General features: G+C 52.4%; 1 protein-coding gene across 4 annotated transcripts in view; it reads right to left on the reverse strand.

The window, feature by feature from the left end:
- The window catches only part of AFAP1L2 (actin filament associated protein 1 like 2), a 99605-nt gene that overhangs the window by 26130 nt on the left and 55993 nt on the right, over positions 1-17482 (reverse strand). For all 4 annotated transcript variants that reach the window (XM_046027196.1, XM_046027195.1, XM_046027198.1 and 1 more), the window contains 3 exons: positions 14177-14305; positions 7590-7664; positions 6190-6284 (listed from right to left, as the gene is read on the reverse strand). In XM_046027196.1, the coding sequence (XP_045883152.1) occupies positions 6190-6284; positions 7590-7664; positions 14177-14305 (299 nt within the window). The remainder of the gene's footprint in view (positions 1-6189; positions 6285-7589; positions 7665-14176; positions 14306-17482) is intronic.

Below are 17482 nucleotides of genomic sequence, written 5' to 3' on the forward strand. Positions count from 1 at the left end.
GATTGAGCCTGGCATTGGGCTCTCTGCTCAGCATGGAGCCTGCTTCCTCCTCTCTCTCTGCCTGGCTCTCTGCCTACTTCTGATCTCTGTCTGCCAAATAAATTAAAAAAAAAAAAAAAAAAGACTCTAAATATTTAACTGTGAGGATATGACACCCTTTCTCTCTCTTTCTCTCCCTGAAGGACAAGAATAAGACCAGGGTTGTCTTGATGGGTTCCCTGAGACAAAACATGACAGGGTTTCACAGCCCCTGGCCCGTATCAAGCACAAGGAGGCTGTCGTCAACGTCTGGGGGCCATCCAAGACGGGGCGGAGGAGGGGGGCCACAGAAGCCAGGTCACTGGATCACCGTCCGGCAGGTGGGGACAGATTTACCTGCAGAGGGTCGGCAAGGCCAGGCCACAGTCTGGGCCCAACACAGGAGCCTTCTCAGCTCATTCAGCCTCACATCAAGAGAGGGGACACAAGACCCCCAGGCAGGCTCCAAGCTGCTCTCGGCCCCCACGGATGCCATGCCCCATGTGTAGGAAGGAGCAGAGTCCTGTGCTCTTTTCCTGAGCAGATGAGTTGTTGCCCGGGGCCGGCAGACACGGCTGAGTGGCGTCCCGAGCCAGGCCATGCACGCCGCACACAGTGGGCGCCATCAGGAGCTGCCAAGGGATGACCTTGCCGCTTTGCTCCCACAAGCCTGGTGAGCGGTGTCTGCTCATCTCAGCCACTCCCTTGACCACGTCTGAGAAAGGGCTGCCAAGACCCAGCTATGGTCTGCTGACAGCCGGCTTCCTGGGGTTCGAGGGGAACCCTTCCCTGGGAAGCAGCAAGGTCCCTGAGGATGGGTCCTGGAGCTCACGTTTCCTAAGCTGGCCCGGCCTCCAGCTCCGGCCTCCAAGAAGCCCCACCCCCATCAGGTGGTGCGGGGACCCTTCTCTTGGTGAGGAGGTGGATCCCCTCTAGAGAGAAGCTTCGAGCACCCAAGCTCCAGGTCCAGCACAGATTCCTGCTATCAAAACAGGACAATGGGGGTGCCTCAGTTGGCTAAGCAATGGCCTTCAGCTCAGGTCATGATCCTGGAGCCCCAGGATCAAGTCCCACATCGGGCTCCTGCTCAGCAGGGAGTCTGCTTCTCCCTCTGACCTTCTCCTGTCTCACGCTCTCTCTCTCCCTCTTATTCTCTCACATATATAAATAAAATCTTAAAAAAAAAAATAGGACAATGGGGGAATGAACCTTTCTTCAGGAGTTCTTCATGGGTCCTTCTCACCACAGGGGTCCCATTGTCCTATCTGGGGGTTAGAGCATGAGGGAGTGTTTTGTGAGAGTCTCCTAAGCTTGATGCTGTAAAGACACCTATAAATGAAGAGGCAAAATAGGGATGTAGTCAGAATCCGATCTCCAGGGCTAGGGTTCAAATCCTGCCAAGCTGTGTGACCCCAGGCAACTTACTTGATCTCTCTGAGCCTCAGTTCCTCCACCGCAAAATGGGGAGAGAAATACCTGTGCCATGGGGTCACTGTAAGGATTAAATTCTGCCCAGCACTATTATTCAATACATATGAATTTTTACTAACCTAAAAAATATGAAAGTATCAGTAAAGGGAGAAAGGTTGCCTACTTACATGTTTAGTAAAGGAAGACCAGCTGTCACCTGAGGGGACGGAAGAGAAGTTTGGTGTTGCTCAAGCTGAAGCCCAAGCGCAGCCTCATTGAAGAAGACAGTCCCTGCCCTCAAGGCCTCTGGGACAAAACCTAAGTGCTTGAGTCAAGTTAAAGGATCAAACGGAGGGGCGCCTGGGAGGCTCAGTGGGTTAAGCCTCTGCCTTCAGCTCAGGTCATGGTCTTCAGGGTCCTGGGATCGAGCCCCACATCGGGCTCTCTGCTCAGCAGGGAGCCTGCTTCCCTGTCTCTCTCTGCCTACTTGTGATCTCTCTCTCTCTCTCTGTGTCAAATAAATACATAAATTCTTAAAAATTAAAAAAAAAGGATCAAATGATTCCTCCCAAATTCAGGAGAGAGTCACATAATCACACAGGTATAATGGCCCGTTTTCTGAAGTCAAAGGAGTGAGAGATGCTAATTGCTTGGGGTTAAGACTAAAGGAGCAGTACTTTAACTATCATCATCACTGTGAGCATCCAGGCTGGAGACAGTGAATGAAAAGGTGGAAGAGATGTGACGTCACAACCGGAAAGAAGCTTCTGAGAATCCAAGGGAAGGGACCGGGAAGAAAGCCGCCCTGCTCAGCAGGATTTGCCAGAGGTCTGCAAACTTTATCTGCAAAGGGCCAATAACACATACTTAAGGGATCTGCAGACCATTTGGAGTCTCTGATCTCAGCTATTCAACTCTGCGAACGCAGAGCAAAAGCATCCATAGATAATATACAACCAAGAAGTATGGCTCTGTTCCAATAAAACTTTATTTACAAAAGCAGTGGCTGTGGATGTGGCCAGGGGGCTACAGTTCGCAGATTCTGATTGAGATTAGACACAAGAGCTCAAAGAAAGAGGTAGCCCGGATGACCTGAGGTGTCTCTGTGGTTAGGAGCCACCTGCCCCAGCGTGCCCTATGGAATGTTCCAGGGACAGGGACAGCAGACCCAGCCAGCCCTAGCTCCCCAGACCGACCACGGCAACGTCCTCTTGTGGAGTTGGCTGCCTCCCCCCTTGAGCAGCTCACTTAAGCCCAGCGCCAATGCATGTTCAGGCCGCAAGGGAGCTGGGGAGGGGAGGGCTAGGCTAGCCAAGGGCAGAAACAGCGCCAGCAAACATCTGCTTCTCCTACAGTGACCGCAGCACCTGGCCGCGCACACAGCTGCCTGAGTCACCGCTCACGCCCACGAGGTTGCTCCAGACCCCTGGTCGCCTTTCCATTGTCTGCTACCCCACTGACCCGGGAGGGGACGGAAGGGGACCCAAGCCACCAGAGAGGGAATCAGGGCCTCCTAAGGCCGCAGAGGCCACACTCCTGGCCCAGCCACCAGCTCGGAGGACCCCAGGTAGACAGACATCCGGCTTCTGTTTCAGCCATCAGCAAGCCTGGAGCCAGGCCTCAGGTGCACAAGCTTCACGGCACCCTGAGGCTCTGTGGTCAGGGTGGGAAGGGGCACGGGTTTTCTGTGTCTCTGGAAGAGACGTTACAAGGTCGCTCCAACCTCAAGCCACGCTCACTCCCTCCCTCCCTCCTGCTCTGATTCTCTGACTCTCCTCCCCTGGAGCCAGAAGACACAGCTGCTTCCCACTCCACCCTGACTCACTCCTCGGAGGGCTTGGGCTGAAGAGCGAAGGTTGCCAGACTTGACCAGAGGAGGCCTGAGGGCGGGCAGGCGTGTGTGCGCGGGAAGCCAAAAACTCGTTTTCTCTGCACCTTCCTCGCTTGGCCCGTGGGAATGCCCTACTGTTGGGGGTGCGCACCCCAAACCGGACAAGGAGGGACCCAGGAAGGGCGACAGTCAGGTCAGCAGCCCCTGTCCTTCTCGACAGAGAAACCCCAGAAGGACGAGGGTAACGTCAGCCTGCCTGGCCGGAACCCTCCCTGGGGCCGGGACTGCGTCCATGGGAGCAGCCACCTCACGTCCAAAGGGCCCCCTGGGGCGGTGTTATTTTTGGGTGGTGACAGTTCTCCCAACTCCAGGGTTTCTCGCAGAGGCCAACACGAGCCTCTCTGGGCCCCGAACGGCCCCGCAGTCACGGCCAACACAAGAAGCCTGTGCTAGGGGAGGCTGCCTGCCCTGGTCTTGTTCGGAGTCCCCGTGGCTCCTATCACAGGGCCCTTGGGACCTGCGCAGGAGCCAGCAACGCTGGAGTCAGGTTCCCAGCAGCCGCCGGGACCAGGGCAGCCTGATTCTCACTAGGACCTGGTCCTGGCCCCTGGGCCACCTCCCCCGCCACCATCACCCCCGACACACCCGCAAAGCAATTTCCAGAGCAAGTCAGCGCCCCCCGAGGACTTAGTGACCGTGACCCTGGCCTGGTGGGAGCCTCCCGGCACAGGTGTTGGCCCAAAACCTGCTGCCCCAGGTGGGTTATGGTAGGCGTTGGCCCTTCTGCTACCCAGGAGCTGACATCAGAATCCGTTGCTGAGTTCCGGAAAGTTCCAGCTCAGAGCAGCTGCCTTTCCTCCCCGACCCACGCAGCAATGCCTGAAACACACCAGAAAAACCAGAGCGTCTCCCACTGGTTTGTGCGGGGGCTAAGTAAAGGTCTGGCCTGGAGGGGCCGCACCCCTTCTCCCCAGTCCTGGAGCTGAAAGTGAGGGGAGCCTGCAGCTGGGAGAAAGAACGGACGCCTTCACTCTGCTGCAAAGAAGTGCTTCCGGCAACCGGGCCGCAGAAGGGCCTGGAAACCAAGAACCTGCACTCAGACCTGGGCCCTACTATGTCCCAGAGGCGGGCCCCTGGCTGGCTCTTTTAACCGAGCCTGTTTCTTCATATAGAAACAGTGACAGAAGTCTGCACCTCTAGACACAAGGCGCGGAGGACCATGTTTGCGTGCATTGGGGTGGCTAGCTGTTCTGCTGTGGCCGTTACCGGCTTTGTCAGCATTCTGGGGACACCAGGACTTCAGGCTCAGGCCACCAAGTCTCACCCAGCCTGAGATGAAGAGTCTCTGTGAGCTGTCTCCCAGAGGGAGGGCTTCGTGCAGTGGGATACTGTCCCAGGCGTTCCAGAACGGCCTGCCAGCTGTGAGAGCAGCCTGAGGAGCCCGGCCACCTCCAGGGAGGCGTGGATGGAGGGGGCCGGGCTGGGGTTGTGCTCGGCAGGAACCCGAGCCCACAGATCTGTCCCTGGGTGGCGTGGTAGGAGCTCAGTGCCCACAGAATCGCACAGCTTCCTGCTGGCGCTGAACCCGGGACCCTGCTGCCCATAGAAAGAAACCCTTCCCACTTCTTGACCCGAGGACCTGCTACCTATAGAAATCCTTCCCACTTCTCACCTCTCAGGAAACCTCCCTGACCAGGTCCTAAACAGGAAAGAACTTGGGTGCAAATTCTGGTTCTGTCGTTACCTGTGTGTACAATATTCAGACACTATAAACTTGCTGATTCTTGGTTTCCTCGCCCATTAAATATAAACACAGCCGCCCGCCTCCCCGAACGCTGACCTAGTACGCTATGCACGGCCTTAGCCGGTCGAGCAAGACGATCGTAGGAGACAGAAATTCACATTCTTTCAAACACCAGGAAACAAAGGGCCAGAGACCTTAAATGACTTGCTCAAGTTCAAAGAGCTCATACCTGGCAGCCCTGAGATCTGAACCCAGGTCTGTAGGGTTCCATAATTCTTTCCATCCACCCCTCCGTCCAAGAACAAATACATGCGCGCGGCCTACTGTGTGCAGACACAGGCCAGGAAGCAGTAAACGAGAGACACTCTCCCCATCCTGGGCAGCTCACGTCTGGTCTGGGAGGCAAATAGTACGAAGACCATTTTGACAGTGGTGAGTGCCATGGAGGGGTCCCTGGCCATGGGGCCGACAGTAGGGAGGGACGGAGGTGGGATGTCTCAAGAATCAGGCCAAGGAAAGCCTGTCTGTGAAAGCCTGAGAGGTGAGGAGGCGGCAGCCACTGGAGTCGGGGTCCACAAAGGACCAAGTCTCTGAAGCAACACTGACCATGTGGTCCCATCCAGGGACAGGAGCCCAGTGAGGAGCAGGTGCACTGAGGCTGGAGACACAGCTGGGCGCCAGGCAGTGTAGACCATGTAGGCTGTGGGGCTGGGTTAAGGAACACGGATTTTTTCCCCCTAAGTTCAATGAAAGCCTTTGGCCGTTTGAAGCAGGAAGTGCAGAGTGATGTGATTTACATTCCTAGACGTTCGCTGCGGCCTGAACTGGGGACCATGGCTCAACATGGCACCCCTCACATGGTGCTGGAGGGAGCCCGGTGGAGCCTCAAACACACGGAGGCATTTGATGAAGCCAACTAGCTCCCTGCATCTCCCACTCCCATAAGCCTTAGTGTCCTGAGTACTGCGGTCCTGGGCAATGATGTCACCCGCAGGCGGGCATTCTTTTGTTCCGTCTCTCCCAGTGCCTTGCCCCATGTCCTGCACACAGTACGTGCGCACACAGAAGGCGCACACAGTAGGTGCTCAGAAAATGCCAGCCATGTGGGGGACTGACGCCTGTGAAAACAACCGGAATTTCACAGAGGCCCCGGTCAGGAAGTCAGGGGTCTCGGGTGAACACTTACGATCTTGGGTGGTGGGAGGTCTGGAAGACTCTTCTGTGGGGCCAGAGAGTGCTGGCCAGGCTCCCCGTTGGCCAGTGGGTTCTGCTCCTCGGGTGCTGTGGGCAGTGAAGAGGAGAAGGCTTCGGTGAGGGGTGCCCGGCCTCCCAGCCTTATCCCTCCCATTATCCCGGGATGTCTGGTCACATGGACCGTGAGATCTATTTGAGCAGGTGTTAATTACCCAGGTGGACGGTCCCAGGGGCCAATGTGGTTTTTCGGCCAAGAATAGTGTGTAAGTGGTGCCTCAGCCAGGGGCAGATTCCTCAGAAGGAACTGGTTTGGGGTTTCTGGCAGGCTCCACACCCTCTCTTCCACTTGCCCTATGCCAAAAACGGCCTAGCCACAGAGCTCTAGTGAGCAGGGAAGCTGTTCCCAGCCCCGACCCTGTGATTACGGCTCTTTCCATCCCAGTTTCCCCAGAAGGGAAACGACCCTGGGCACAGTGGCATCTGGCATGTCAGTCATTTCTGCTGAGCCCCAGGCTTGGCCATGGAACAGAAGGTGCCAAAGCCACACGGGAGTACTGGCCACCAGCCCTCGGCGCACCTGCCTGACGGTTTCAGCCAGCGGCCCAGCCAGCCCCAGGACAGACAGACTCAGACAGATTTGACCGCTGGGCTTGGGTGGCTGGCAGCTGAAGCCAAGCCTTGGACAGGACCGAGAGCCCCATAGCGCTGCGTCCCCGCCTCTTGCTAAGCCTCTGCATTTGGGTCACAGCCTGGGGAGTTGGGAGAGGAGGCTTCTAAACCCCTCTCCTCGGCAGTATGGCAGCTCTGCAGATGCTGGGCCTCCCTGAGATCCTGGCAGCCCTCCTGAAGGTCTTTAGAGAAAAGGAGAGTGGAACAGAGCAGAAGAGGGAGATGTCATGGAAGACACAATATGTCCTTCCAATGTAAGATACAATGTTCTGCCGAGAGAGCACCTTGAGCAAAACTTTTGATTAAGGCAGGTGCAGGCATCAGCGTTTCCATCCTCGGTTGCCGCCCCACCCCCACACCCATACAATCCAGACTTCTCTCCAAAGATATAAAGCTGGGGCATGGAATGAGCACCATACAATGGCTGCTTTCCTAGAACACCTGACCATGACTTCCTACTCCTGCGATGATGCTGAGAAAAGCTGAGACTTCAGGGCTTTATCCACCAAGGGGACATGAGACCTTTAAGAGGCAAGGAGGTGGCTTGATGGAATGTCCCAAAATACATCAACCCAAAATACCATCAGCCAAAATGTGAGTGCCAGAAATAACTCCACTGGGCTGTCTGGTGCTGGCTGGGAGGAAAGGGGGGCGGGGAACGGGACCAAAGCTTGTGCCTCCCCCTCCCGGAAGCCGGCCGAGATCAGCAGTGCTAGCCTCTACCTTTGTCTTGGGACTCCGCATTCTGCTGCTTGTTGACGGTCACTTTGTTCATATAAATGTACTCCTCATCAGAACCTGCAGAGGGAGGATGGAAGACAAAGGTTTCATGGGATTCCACAATGGGAAATGGCTCTAGAGAGAACCAGTGTCCCCCAAGAGACTGTCATTAGCCTGGGTTCCAGTAAAAGCATACAACATTTTGACTTGATTGAAAGAGTCCATTATAGAGTTGACAAATTTCCAAAAACAGAAAGGCCAAGCTGCTGACTGTGAATTTTCTAACTTGAGGGTGTGGGGGGGGGGGGGCGGGGGGCAATGATAGAAGCCGAAGGGTAGCTTAAGGAACGAGAGTGGAAAGGCACCCGTACCTTGAAGGTCTACCCCATAATCCACCAAGCAGATTTCTCTGGGTTTTCTAGCATTTCATTTAAATCGTAAAATATTTCCAGTGATTTTATTTACTCATTAGAGAGAGAGAAAAAGAGAGAGAGAGCACAAGCAGGGGGGAATTTTAGGGTTTCTGGCTGCTGAGCAGGGAGCCCAATACTGGGCTTAATCCCAGGACCCTGGGATCCTGACCTGAACCAAAGGCAGATGCTTAACCGGCTGAGCCACCCAAGTGCCCCTAAAATCATTTCTGTGTAGGCCACCTTTCCAGTGCCTGTCTGGGCAGAGAAATGATAGTCTCCTAACACTGCTCAGTTTCTTATGCCCCAAAGACCCTTTCTTCAGAAGGCAGCTCATCCAAATGCTTCTCCTCTTAAAAATCGCATTTTCTTTTTTGCCCCTTAATTTGCATTTCCTAGAAACTTGTGGGTCCACTGGAGACTATGTCCCCGAGTGAGGGGACCTGAGTCAACCCCCAGGTGAAGGAAGCGTATCTCAGGGTCAGACTCACGCCACAGACCGCCCAGCCTCTAGCCCAAAGGCCTGCAAAACCAGAGCCCTGGAAACCCAGAAGAACATGGGGAGGACACAGCCAGAGGCGTCTTCTGCCTTCGGTCTGTGGGATCTCCACCCCAGTGCCAGGCCCTGCCAGGACCCGTCAGCAACATCACCCCAACCTGCCCGAGTTCACGGGAGGGCACTATGAGGTCTAAATGTAGCTAGCCACAACTGGTAGCCTTCCACTGAGTGGGAGCCAGAGTGGTCGGGTCAGAACCTTCCCCAGAGAAGAGCACACAGAAGAGGGCTCTGCAGGGGTCGGGGCAGCAAGCTCAGGCATTAATCGTGTAATTCGGAGCAGAAGAGCTAACTCACCGGCCCTGTCTGCCTAGCACGGAAACAACGGGGACGCACACTGCCAGTTTTTACCGAACTCTTAAGTTTCCAAGAGAACAAAACACAAATATTAAGGAACTTAAAAAAGTTAATCCTATAACTTAAAAAGATGAAAAATGACAGCCAAAACCACGGGGAATGGCTCAAAGGCTCGATAATGGGAAAATTGGGAAAAAAATCACACATCAGCATGAACAATAGCAGTCACCTTTAAAAATACACGGATTACTAAAGAGTGTGTCAGTTGGCACAGACATTTTGGAAGAGATTTGGGAGGATAATTTAAGTGTTCGTATTTTTTTTTTCCAAGTGTTCATCACCTTTAACCCAGTATTCCACTGCCAGAAATTTATCCTAAAGATAAACTCCAGCATGTAAACAAAGTTTTATTTGAGGATGTTTATTGTAATGTTGTAGGAGTTTGGGTTTTTTTTTTTTTAAGATTTTATTTATTTGAGAGAAAGAGGGAGAGAGAGCACAAGCGAGAGGGTGGGGTAGAGAGAGAGGGAGAAGCAGGCTCCCTGCTGAGCAGGACCCTGGGATCATGACCTGAGCTGAAGGCAGATGCCCAATCAACTGAGCTATCCAGGTGCCCCTGTATGAGGTTTCTTTTAAATTACAAAACCTAGGGGTGCCTGGGTGGCTCAGTGGCTTAAGCCTCTGCCTTCAGTTCAGGTCATGATCTCAGGATCCTGGGACCGAGTCCCGCATCGGGCTCTCTGCTCAGCAGAGAGACTCCTTCTCCCCACCCCCTTCTCTCTCTGCCTGCCTCTCTGCCTACTTGTGATCTTCTGTTAAATAAATAAATAAAATCATGGGGCGCCTGGGTGGCTCAGTGGATTAAGCCGCTGCCTTCGGCTCAGGTCATGATCTCAGGGTCCTGAGATCGAGCCTTGCGTCGGGCTCTCTGCTTCGCAGGGAGCCTGCTTCCTCTCTCTCTCTGCCTGACTCTCTGCCTACTTGTGATCTCTCTCTCTGTCAAATAAATAAAATAAAATCTTTTTTAAAAAATTAAATAAATAAATAAATAAAATCTTTAATTAAAAAAATAATAAAAAATTTTAAAAAATAAATAAATTACAAAACCTAATGCCACTAACCAGAGACTGGCTGAATGTCACTGTTCATCTACCCATGGATACTACCCAACTGAGAAAAATATCAAAGTAGCTCTATGTCCACAATTACAGAGATATCCAACACTTAAAGAATCATGTTTCAGAACAGCCAAAAAAGAAAAATATGGGAACTGTCAGCACATGGAAATGTGCACAGGCAGCAATTCTAAATGTAAAAATAACGTAAAGCAGAATACGGAGGCAAACCATGACTACATAAAAATACTCAGATGATACCGATAAAGCTCAAAACAGGAATTGAAGGAATGTAAATAGTGCAATGTTCAATTTATGTTCATTTATTTTTTCTTACTGTTGACTAAGCCCACATTCTTGTAAAAAAAAAAAAAAAAAGGCAAGATATTATCGCCATTGTTTTAACTGATAGGTTCGGGGCAGGTGCTTTCTCCCCAAGATGGCAGCTTGTAAATTGCAGAGAAAACGCACAGCATCGGCCACTTCTCGAGGCTGAGTCTCCTGCCTTGGGCGCTCTGCTGCAGGCTGCGGTTGGTCAGGTTTTGATTCTTGGGGTAGCTAATTCAGGACCATCCAGGCTGGTACGTAAGAGCCTCCCAGGATTGTCTGCGATCCTGGGAAATGCCCAGTGAACTTGGCCCTATAACAGGGGATGGCTGAGCTGTCCTGTGTCTGGCAGGTGGTAGCCTTGGGTTGGAGAATTTTCTATCATTCTCTCATTCCTTTTCAGAAGTGCACTGCGCACCCGGCAGTATGCGAGGTGCTGGGCATATGGCACAGAACGAAATAGAAGACACCGTTTCTACCTTTGTGACCTAACACGGGTGGGGGAAACGGACCCTCCCGGGATAGTCAGCACAAGCAGGTAGGGAATGCCAACAGCACAGGTACGGTTGGAAAGGAGAGCTCAGTGTGCACTGAGTAAGCACGTGACTCCTGGGGAATGACCCTTGTGTGAAGAGGGTGGTCTTTCCCAGAGAACGGGAGGGACAGGAAGGAGGGACAGGGACCCTCTTTGCTACGGTTGGATCGACAGAATGTCAGCAGATTTCCCATCTGAGAGGCTCCCCCGACACTTTCCCAGACGCTCTGGGCAGGGCACTGGGTGATCCACAGCCCTCTCAGGTGAAAACAGGGACAAACAGCAGTCTCCCGTAAACAAAACTCAAACCCTACTTTAACCTCACCATGCAGATGAAAGGCAAGGAGAGTAGAAAATTCTTGTTACGCTCATACAATAAAAGATCAGAAAACCCAAATTTGGAAAGGGTAAACACATATACTCTCTCTTTCTCTCTCTCTCTCTCTCTCTCTCTCTCTGTCTCATACTCTGCCCAAAATGTGTGGGAGTAAACAACAGCTCAGCCAGTGTAGACCACAGACTATCTCAAAATGATCAGCCTTGCCTCCACCTACAAGTCCCATCAAGCTGAGCTAATTCTCTGGAACGTACACAGCAAGAAGGGCCTGGGAGGCTGGGAAGGAAGACAGATGCTTTGATTTCAGGGGACTTGGGATTCTGTCCCGTGCAGCACAATTTCAGTGGTGCAGATGAGTCTGGAATATGGGGCAAGGGGGGGAAGACAGCAGTTAGGGCCGCCTGCCCAACCCCGAGCCACTCGCAGCCATGTACCTTGAAGAGGAGACTCTCCAGCTGAGAAGACGAGGACAACTCTCTCACTGACTCAGTGTAGGAACGAGGAGGCACCATCCATGTCATTTCATACACTGAGCCCCACGCTGGGACAGAGTATGTGCACAAAAGCTGTTTGCTGCTGCTCTGACCCCTCTGCGAGCTAAGACAGCGCGAAGAGGACCAGAATGGACACCTGGCTTGAGAACAGGAGTGGCAGCCACAGGTCTCGGTAAGGCTGTGCACGCACTTCCAGTGGTCTGAGTGGTACACTGTGGGCAATTCACGTGGGGGCGCCTCCTGCGAGCTGCGGAGACCGAGGGTTGGGGGAGGGTCTGACTTTATCAGAGCAGAACGTGCAAAGATCTGGGGTGAAACAAAGGTCATCCTACAGGAAGCTACAAAGCATGTGACCCCAAAGAGGGGGAGCCCACCCAGGGGGCCCTGAGAGAGTGATCAGAACCAGGAACCCTGGCTCAGAGCCCAACCCATGGGTCTTCCAATTCCCAGCGGAGCTGCTGTCTATCATTAAACATCTCAAGTCAGAGCACATCCGACCTGTCGGTGGGACGGGAGTGTGCTTCTTACAGAGCTGCCTTGATAGATCCTGCCTCAGGGTGACTCATCTCTAACTCACCCTCTTTATAAGGTGCATTTCCCACCTCCCCTTCCCACCTTTGATGTGCTGCTGACCAGCACTGGCGCAGGCCAGCAAGGCTTGCCATGGAGCCGGGAGGAACCTGGGAACGCCAGGGTGGCCTGGGGAGCAGCAAAGGCTCCAAACTGAGCTCCAGGAAATTGCCTCTCACAGAAGGCTAAGGGAGCCAGCTCGTTCTGGAACAAGAGAAGGCCGCTGGGCGGATGGCAAGGCACCTCAGCGTTAGGACTTCTGTCTCACTCAGAGTACAAACTAGGTCCACAGGGAACAAAGGAAAAGAAAAGCAATCCCGAAACATTGCCTGGTGGATCCGGGTTGGGTGTGAGGGGGAATCTGGATGCAGAGGGTCTGCTTCCCTCCTCGAGCGTGCATCTCCGCGGCTCCTGCCACCAGGCAGATGGATCACACGCCCTCTTATGGTCCCTTGCTGTCCCAAAATATTACTTCCCATTCTCAAACATCCGACGTAAAAATAGACTCAACTAAACTGTCAGGACTTCACAAGAAGGCTTTTTATATATATAAAAAAAAAAAAAAGAAAGAAAGAAAGAAAGAAAATCTGAGTGTGCTGGAAATGAAACCACATGTCCGCAAGAAGACTTGTGCGAAAACATTCAGAGCAGCCTTATCATTTGTGATAGCCCAAACCCGTGAACACAACACAGGTATAGTGGGAGAAATCAAAACAATGGTTACCCTGGGGCGAGGGTGGGAGTGGGGAGGAATTTGCTGGGAAGGGGCAAGAAAGAACTTTCTGGAATGATAAATATGTTCTGTCTTGTTTGGGATGATAGGTACACAGGTGTACACAATTTTCAAAACTCACTGAACTGGATACTTAAGCTCTACGTACTTGGGTGTATATAAAATCCACCTCAATAAAAAGGATAAGAAAATAAAAAAACACAGGCACTTAGGGTACAGTGATCTACAGCTTTAAAACTATGTTTCCTTTGGGCCACCGGACACGGGCAAGTTCCTTCAACTCTGCAGACCTCCTCTATAACACCCTTGTCTGAAGCAACAGCACCAAGCTCAGAGGGGGGCCCTGAACATGAAACAAGTTAATACGTGTGCAGGTAGGAACCTGTGCACGTAGGAACGTGTGCACGTAGGAAATGCTCAATTAAGCGTTGGCTCTTATCCGGACAGTTCTCTAGCCCTTCTCTACTTTGAACAAATGAAGAAAAGTGCTTTGGAAACATTTTGTTTAAAACCACACCCTGGGTGGCTCAGTGTGTTAAGCCGCTGCCTTCGGCTCAGGTCATGATCTTGGGGTCCTAGGATCGAGTCCCGCATTGGGCTCTCTGCTCAGCAGGGAGCCTGCTTCTCTCTCTCTCTCTCTGCCTGCCTCTCTATCTACTTGTGATCTCTCTCTGTCAAATAAATAAATAAAATCTTTAAAAAAAAAAACACACACACTCAGGGATGCTGTGTTGTGTGTTCAGAGATTTCCTGGGCTCACATTCAGGTCATGTCACCCCTGGACCACTGCGAGGGGCTGAACTGCATTCCCCACCCCCATCACCCAAATTCATCTATGAAGTCCTCGCCCTGAATACCTCAGAATGTGATTCTGGTAGGAGAAGGGGTCCTTGACGTCAAACGGGGCCACCAGGGTGGGCCCCAGTCCAACAGGACCGGTGTTCTTGTATGAAGAGGAGGTTTGGACACAGACCCAAGGGGAAGATGGTCTGAAGACCCAGACAGAAGGCAGCCACTTACAGCCAAAGAGGGAGGCCTCTGAAGGAATCCATCCTGCCCAAAGCCTTGATCTCAGATTTCTGGCCTCCAGAACTCTGAGAAAACAAATTTCTATTGTTTAAGCCACCTAGTCGGTAGGACTTTGTTGTGGCAGCCCGAGCATGACTATTTTTCTGTTTCCGTGGGGGCCTCTCAGAGGCCCCCGGGTCACACTTACTGCTGCTCTTGGTGTAGACCCGGAGGAGCTCGGCCAGGCTGCTCTTCTTCACCACAGCTGTGCTGCTCAGGTTCTCCTGGTCGAGAATCTTGAGGAAGTCGTCCAGCTCTGTCAACAGCTGCTCCAGGGCTAGAGACAGAAAAGAGAACCCTTTATAGTTGCTGCCTGCTCTCCGAAGGGCCAGCTCAGACACACCCCCAGATCCTGTACCATCTCGCCATGGGCCCTGTGGTCCCGCGTGGGAGGGACTTGCGGGGAGCCCTGAAAGCACCCAAGGAGGCCCAGCCAAAAGTGGGATCCCCAGAGCTGGGGTCTAGGGGAGGAAAATCAGGCCCTTGGTTTTGAGATGGATGACCTTGGCTGAAGCTGCAGGTCTACCATTTGCTGGAGCAACAGCGGCCAAGACAGACCAGCCAAGCCCATCAAGCCATCAGAGTCTGCAAACAGGATTGCTTCCTTGATAAAAAGCCAATCAGGACAGCTCAGGGCCTAGGGAACTTGAACACAGATCAAACCTGGAACCATAAAAAAAAAAAAAAAATTTTTTTTTCTTTTTTTTTTTTTTTTTCCTGTGGTTGATCCAACAGTTCATCCTTTCCCCAAGGACAGACAAACAGAGTCACTCCAAGATGAAACAGTGATTATGTCGCCCCTGTTGAAAGAAGGATGATTCATCAGAAGCCACGGCTGGGCAAACAGAAAAACAAAAGCTTCCTAAGTTTCTTCAGTAAATAAGCCTCCTCCACTGAAACGGAGTCTAGCATCACTCCCAAGCTGGCACAGGGCTCTGGTCCCACGGATTCAAGGTATCAAGTTGGCTCCACCATTATAGAAGTGCTCATCAGTCTCTCCCTGGAGCCACCCTGCTGAGATGCCAGTGCAGAGGACAACAGTGTGGGCACAGGGCATATTCACCACTGTTGTTGCTGTTGCTGTCTATAGGATGCTATGTTTGCGGATGGGGTCGCCATCTTGGCTCTGCTGCCCAGTGACTCTCCAGAACAATGCTCAGTAACGGCAGCCAGCTCCTTGAGGTTCTGTGCTGTGCTTTCCAACCCTGGTTGCACTGGGTCACCCAGAGAGCTTTAGAAAATCCGGATACCTAAGCCACACCCTAGACTGATGATATCAGGATCTCTGGGAATAGAACCCAGAAGTCAATAGTTCGATCGTTCGTTCGTTCGTTCTTTCTTTCTTAATTTATTTGAGAGACAGAGAGAGGAGAAAGAATAGGAGCAGAGAGAGAGAGAGAATCCCAAACAGACTCCACACAGAGTGTGGAGCTCAATGTGGGACTCGATCTCATGACCCTGAGATCATGACCTGAGCAGAAACTAAGAGTCAGATGCTTTAACGACTGCACCATCCAGACGCCCCAGGAATCGGTAGTTCTTAAACCTCCCCGGGTGATTCCAGCATGCAGCCAACACTGAGAACCAGCGGTCTAGTTGCAGGCCCAGAGCCCACACCTGAGGGCCCTGCTCCTGAAGACAGCAGCCAGTGAAACCCTGACTCGTCCTGTATCGCCTGCGGTGGGAACACTGAGCAGTCACACGCTCTCTCCAACCTCGTTTCCTCACCTGGCAAGAGTCGAAGACCATGTAGGCCCTTCCCATTTCATAAAGTTATAAACACAAATGACAAAATCTTAGCTCAATGAGGGGACCACATCTGTCCCACACCTTTGGCACCTACACTGTGTTGGATGAATGTGTTTGGAATGAATGAATGAATGAATGAATGACATCAGGCACCTACTAGTTCACAAGCTGAAGAGCTAAGCATGGTTAAGCCCATTTTGAAGACATGGTTCTGATGGCCAAGAAGGTCCACAGGGCTCATGGCAGAGAGCACGTCTCTTGTCTGACTCTTAAGACAGAGGTACTAACAACACCCCATTGGATGCCTCCATCATTCTTCCAACATCCCCCAAAAGCCAAAGTCCCCAGAATTGAACAAGAGCCCTAGATTACCCCACCACCCCCCTACAGTAGAAAAAGAAGCCCTAGGGCTCTCCTGGTTCTCAGGCACAGCCCAGTGGCCTCTGTTCAAACACCTCCTTGCACCTCAGTGGGGTAGTAGGCTCTGAACCCCATCCCTACAAAGCCAAACTCCCTGGAATGAATATTGCCATTGCTCATGAGGAAGCCAGGGAAAGGGAAGGGCATGAGGATTTGCTGGTTTCAGAGGAGGGCGGTGCTCGTGTGACTATCCGATCCCATACAGGGGTCAGCCAGCTCACCCACATGGGTGTGCTCCATCAGAGCGCTCTCTTCCTGGCAGGGGTCCCTCCCCCCAAAGGAAACTCCAGTTTGCCAAAGCTGGAGAAGCAGCAGAGAAACTGCCACTCTCCCTCTCAGGGTCCCGGTTTTAAAGGATGAAGAACGAAGCAAGCTCCACCAAGGTCTATGTGTCCACTCCCCTGTGGCTTATCAAAAGCCAAGTGAAGGTCAAGGTGGCCAGCCGCCCAGAGGCTGCCTGCAGTCAACAGTGGCGTGGCTCCCATGCCTGGAGGCGAGGTAGAAGATGGCCTTCGTCTCTGCCCGTGAAGAGATGGGTAGATGGTAAGTGAGATCCAAGATAAGGCAAGCAGGAAGGCACGTTTGGGTAGCTCTGCCTGGGGAAAGGCCCTGGTCCCAACAGCAGAGTCTCTTGCCCTGTTCCTTGTGTTGGGAAGAGTGGGTTTCCAAGAGGCCAATGGCTTTTGCCTGGTCTGCTTAAAAGCGATTAGACTCTTGATGGAGTGGGATTTGAGAGGGCACCAGCAAGAGCTCCGAGAACCCACCAGTCAAGACAGTGGGACCCGAGGATGTGCCCAGCATTTAGCTGAGCCCTTGGCCTCAACCAACCAAAAAATTAAAACGGAGATCAGGACAGTGTGGGTCTTGCCTTACACAAGCTCAGAGGCAGACCAAGACCAGCCCGAGGGAAGAGATTTACAGACCAAGGCATCCCACCAAAAACTCATACCAAAAAGTGTGGGAGGAGATCAGACAAGAGTCTTAGGCTTGGAAGGCTTCTGGGAAGAGGTGCCAAAGATAAGGCCTCAGGTTGTTTTCATTTGGTTTTGAGGGTTTTTTTGAACAGCTATTCAGGACTTTCCTGTTGGCTGCAGGAACTCGACAGGCTCAAAAGCAGGGAGTTTAAAGAAGTCGCAGCAGGGAAAACAAAGGCTAAATCTAAGGAAATGACATCGAGCCTTGAACTCGGTTACAGGGGATGTGGAAAAGTGAACGGGCTTTGCAAAGCAGTTGGGATCTCAAGCTGCGCTCTTCCTGACCTTCTCAACCTTTCCAGGCTGTTACT

This window comes from Meles meles, chromosome 13, assembly GCF_922984935.1.
Source record: "Meles meles chromosome 13, mMelMel3.1 paternal haplotype, whole genome shotgun sequence".
In the NCBI taxonomy this organism is placed as follows: Eukaryota; Metazoa; Chordata; class Mammalia; order Carnivora; family Mustelidae; genus Meles; species Meles meles.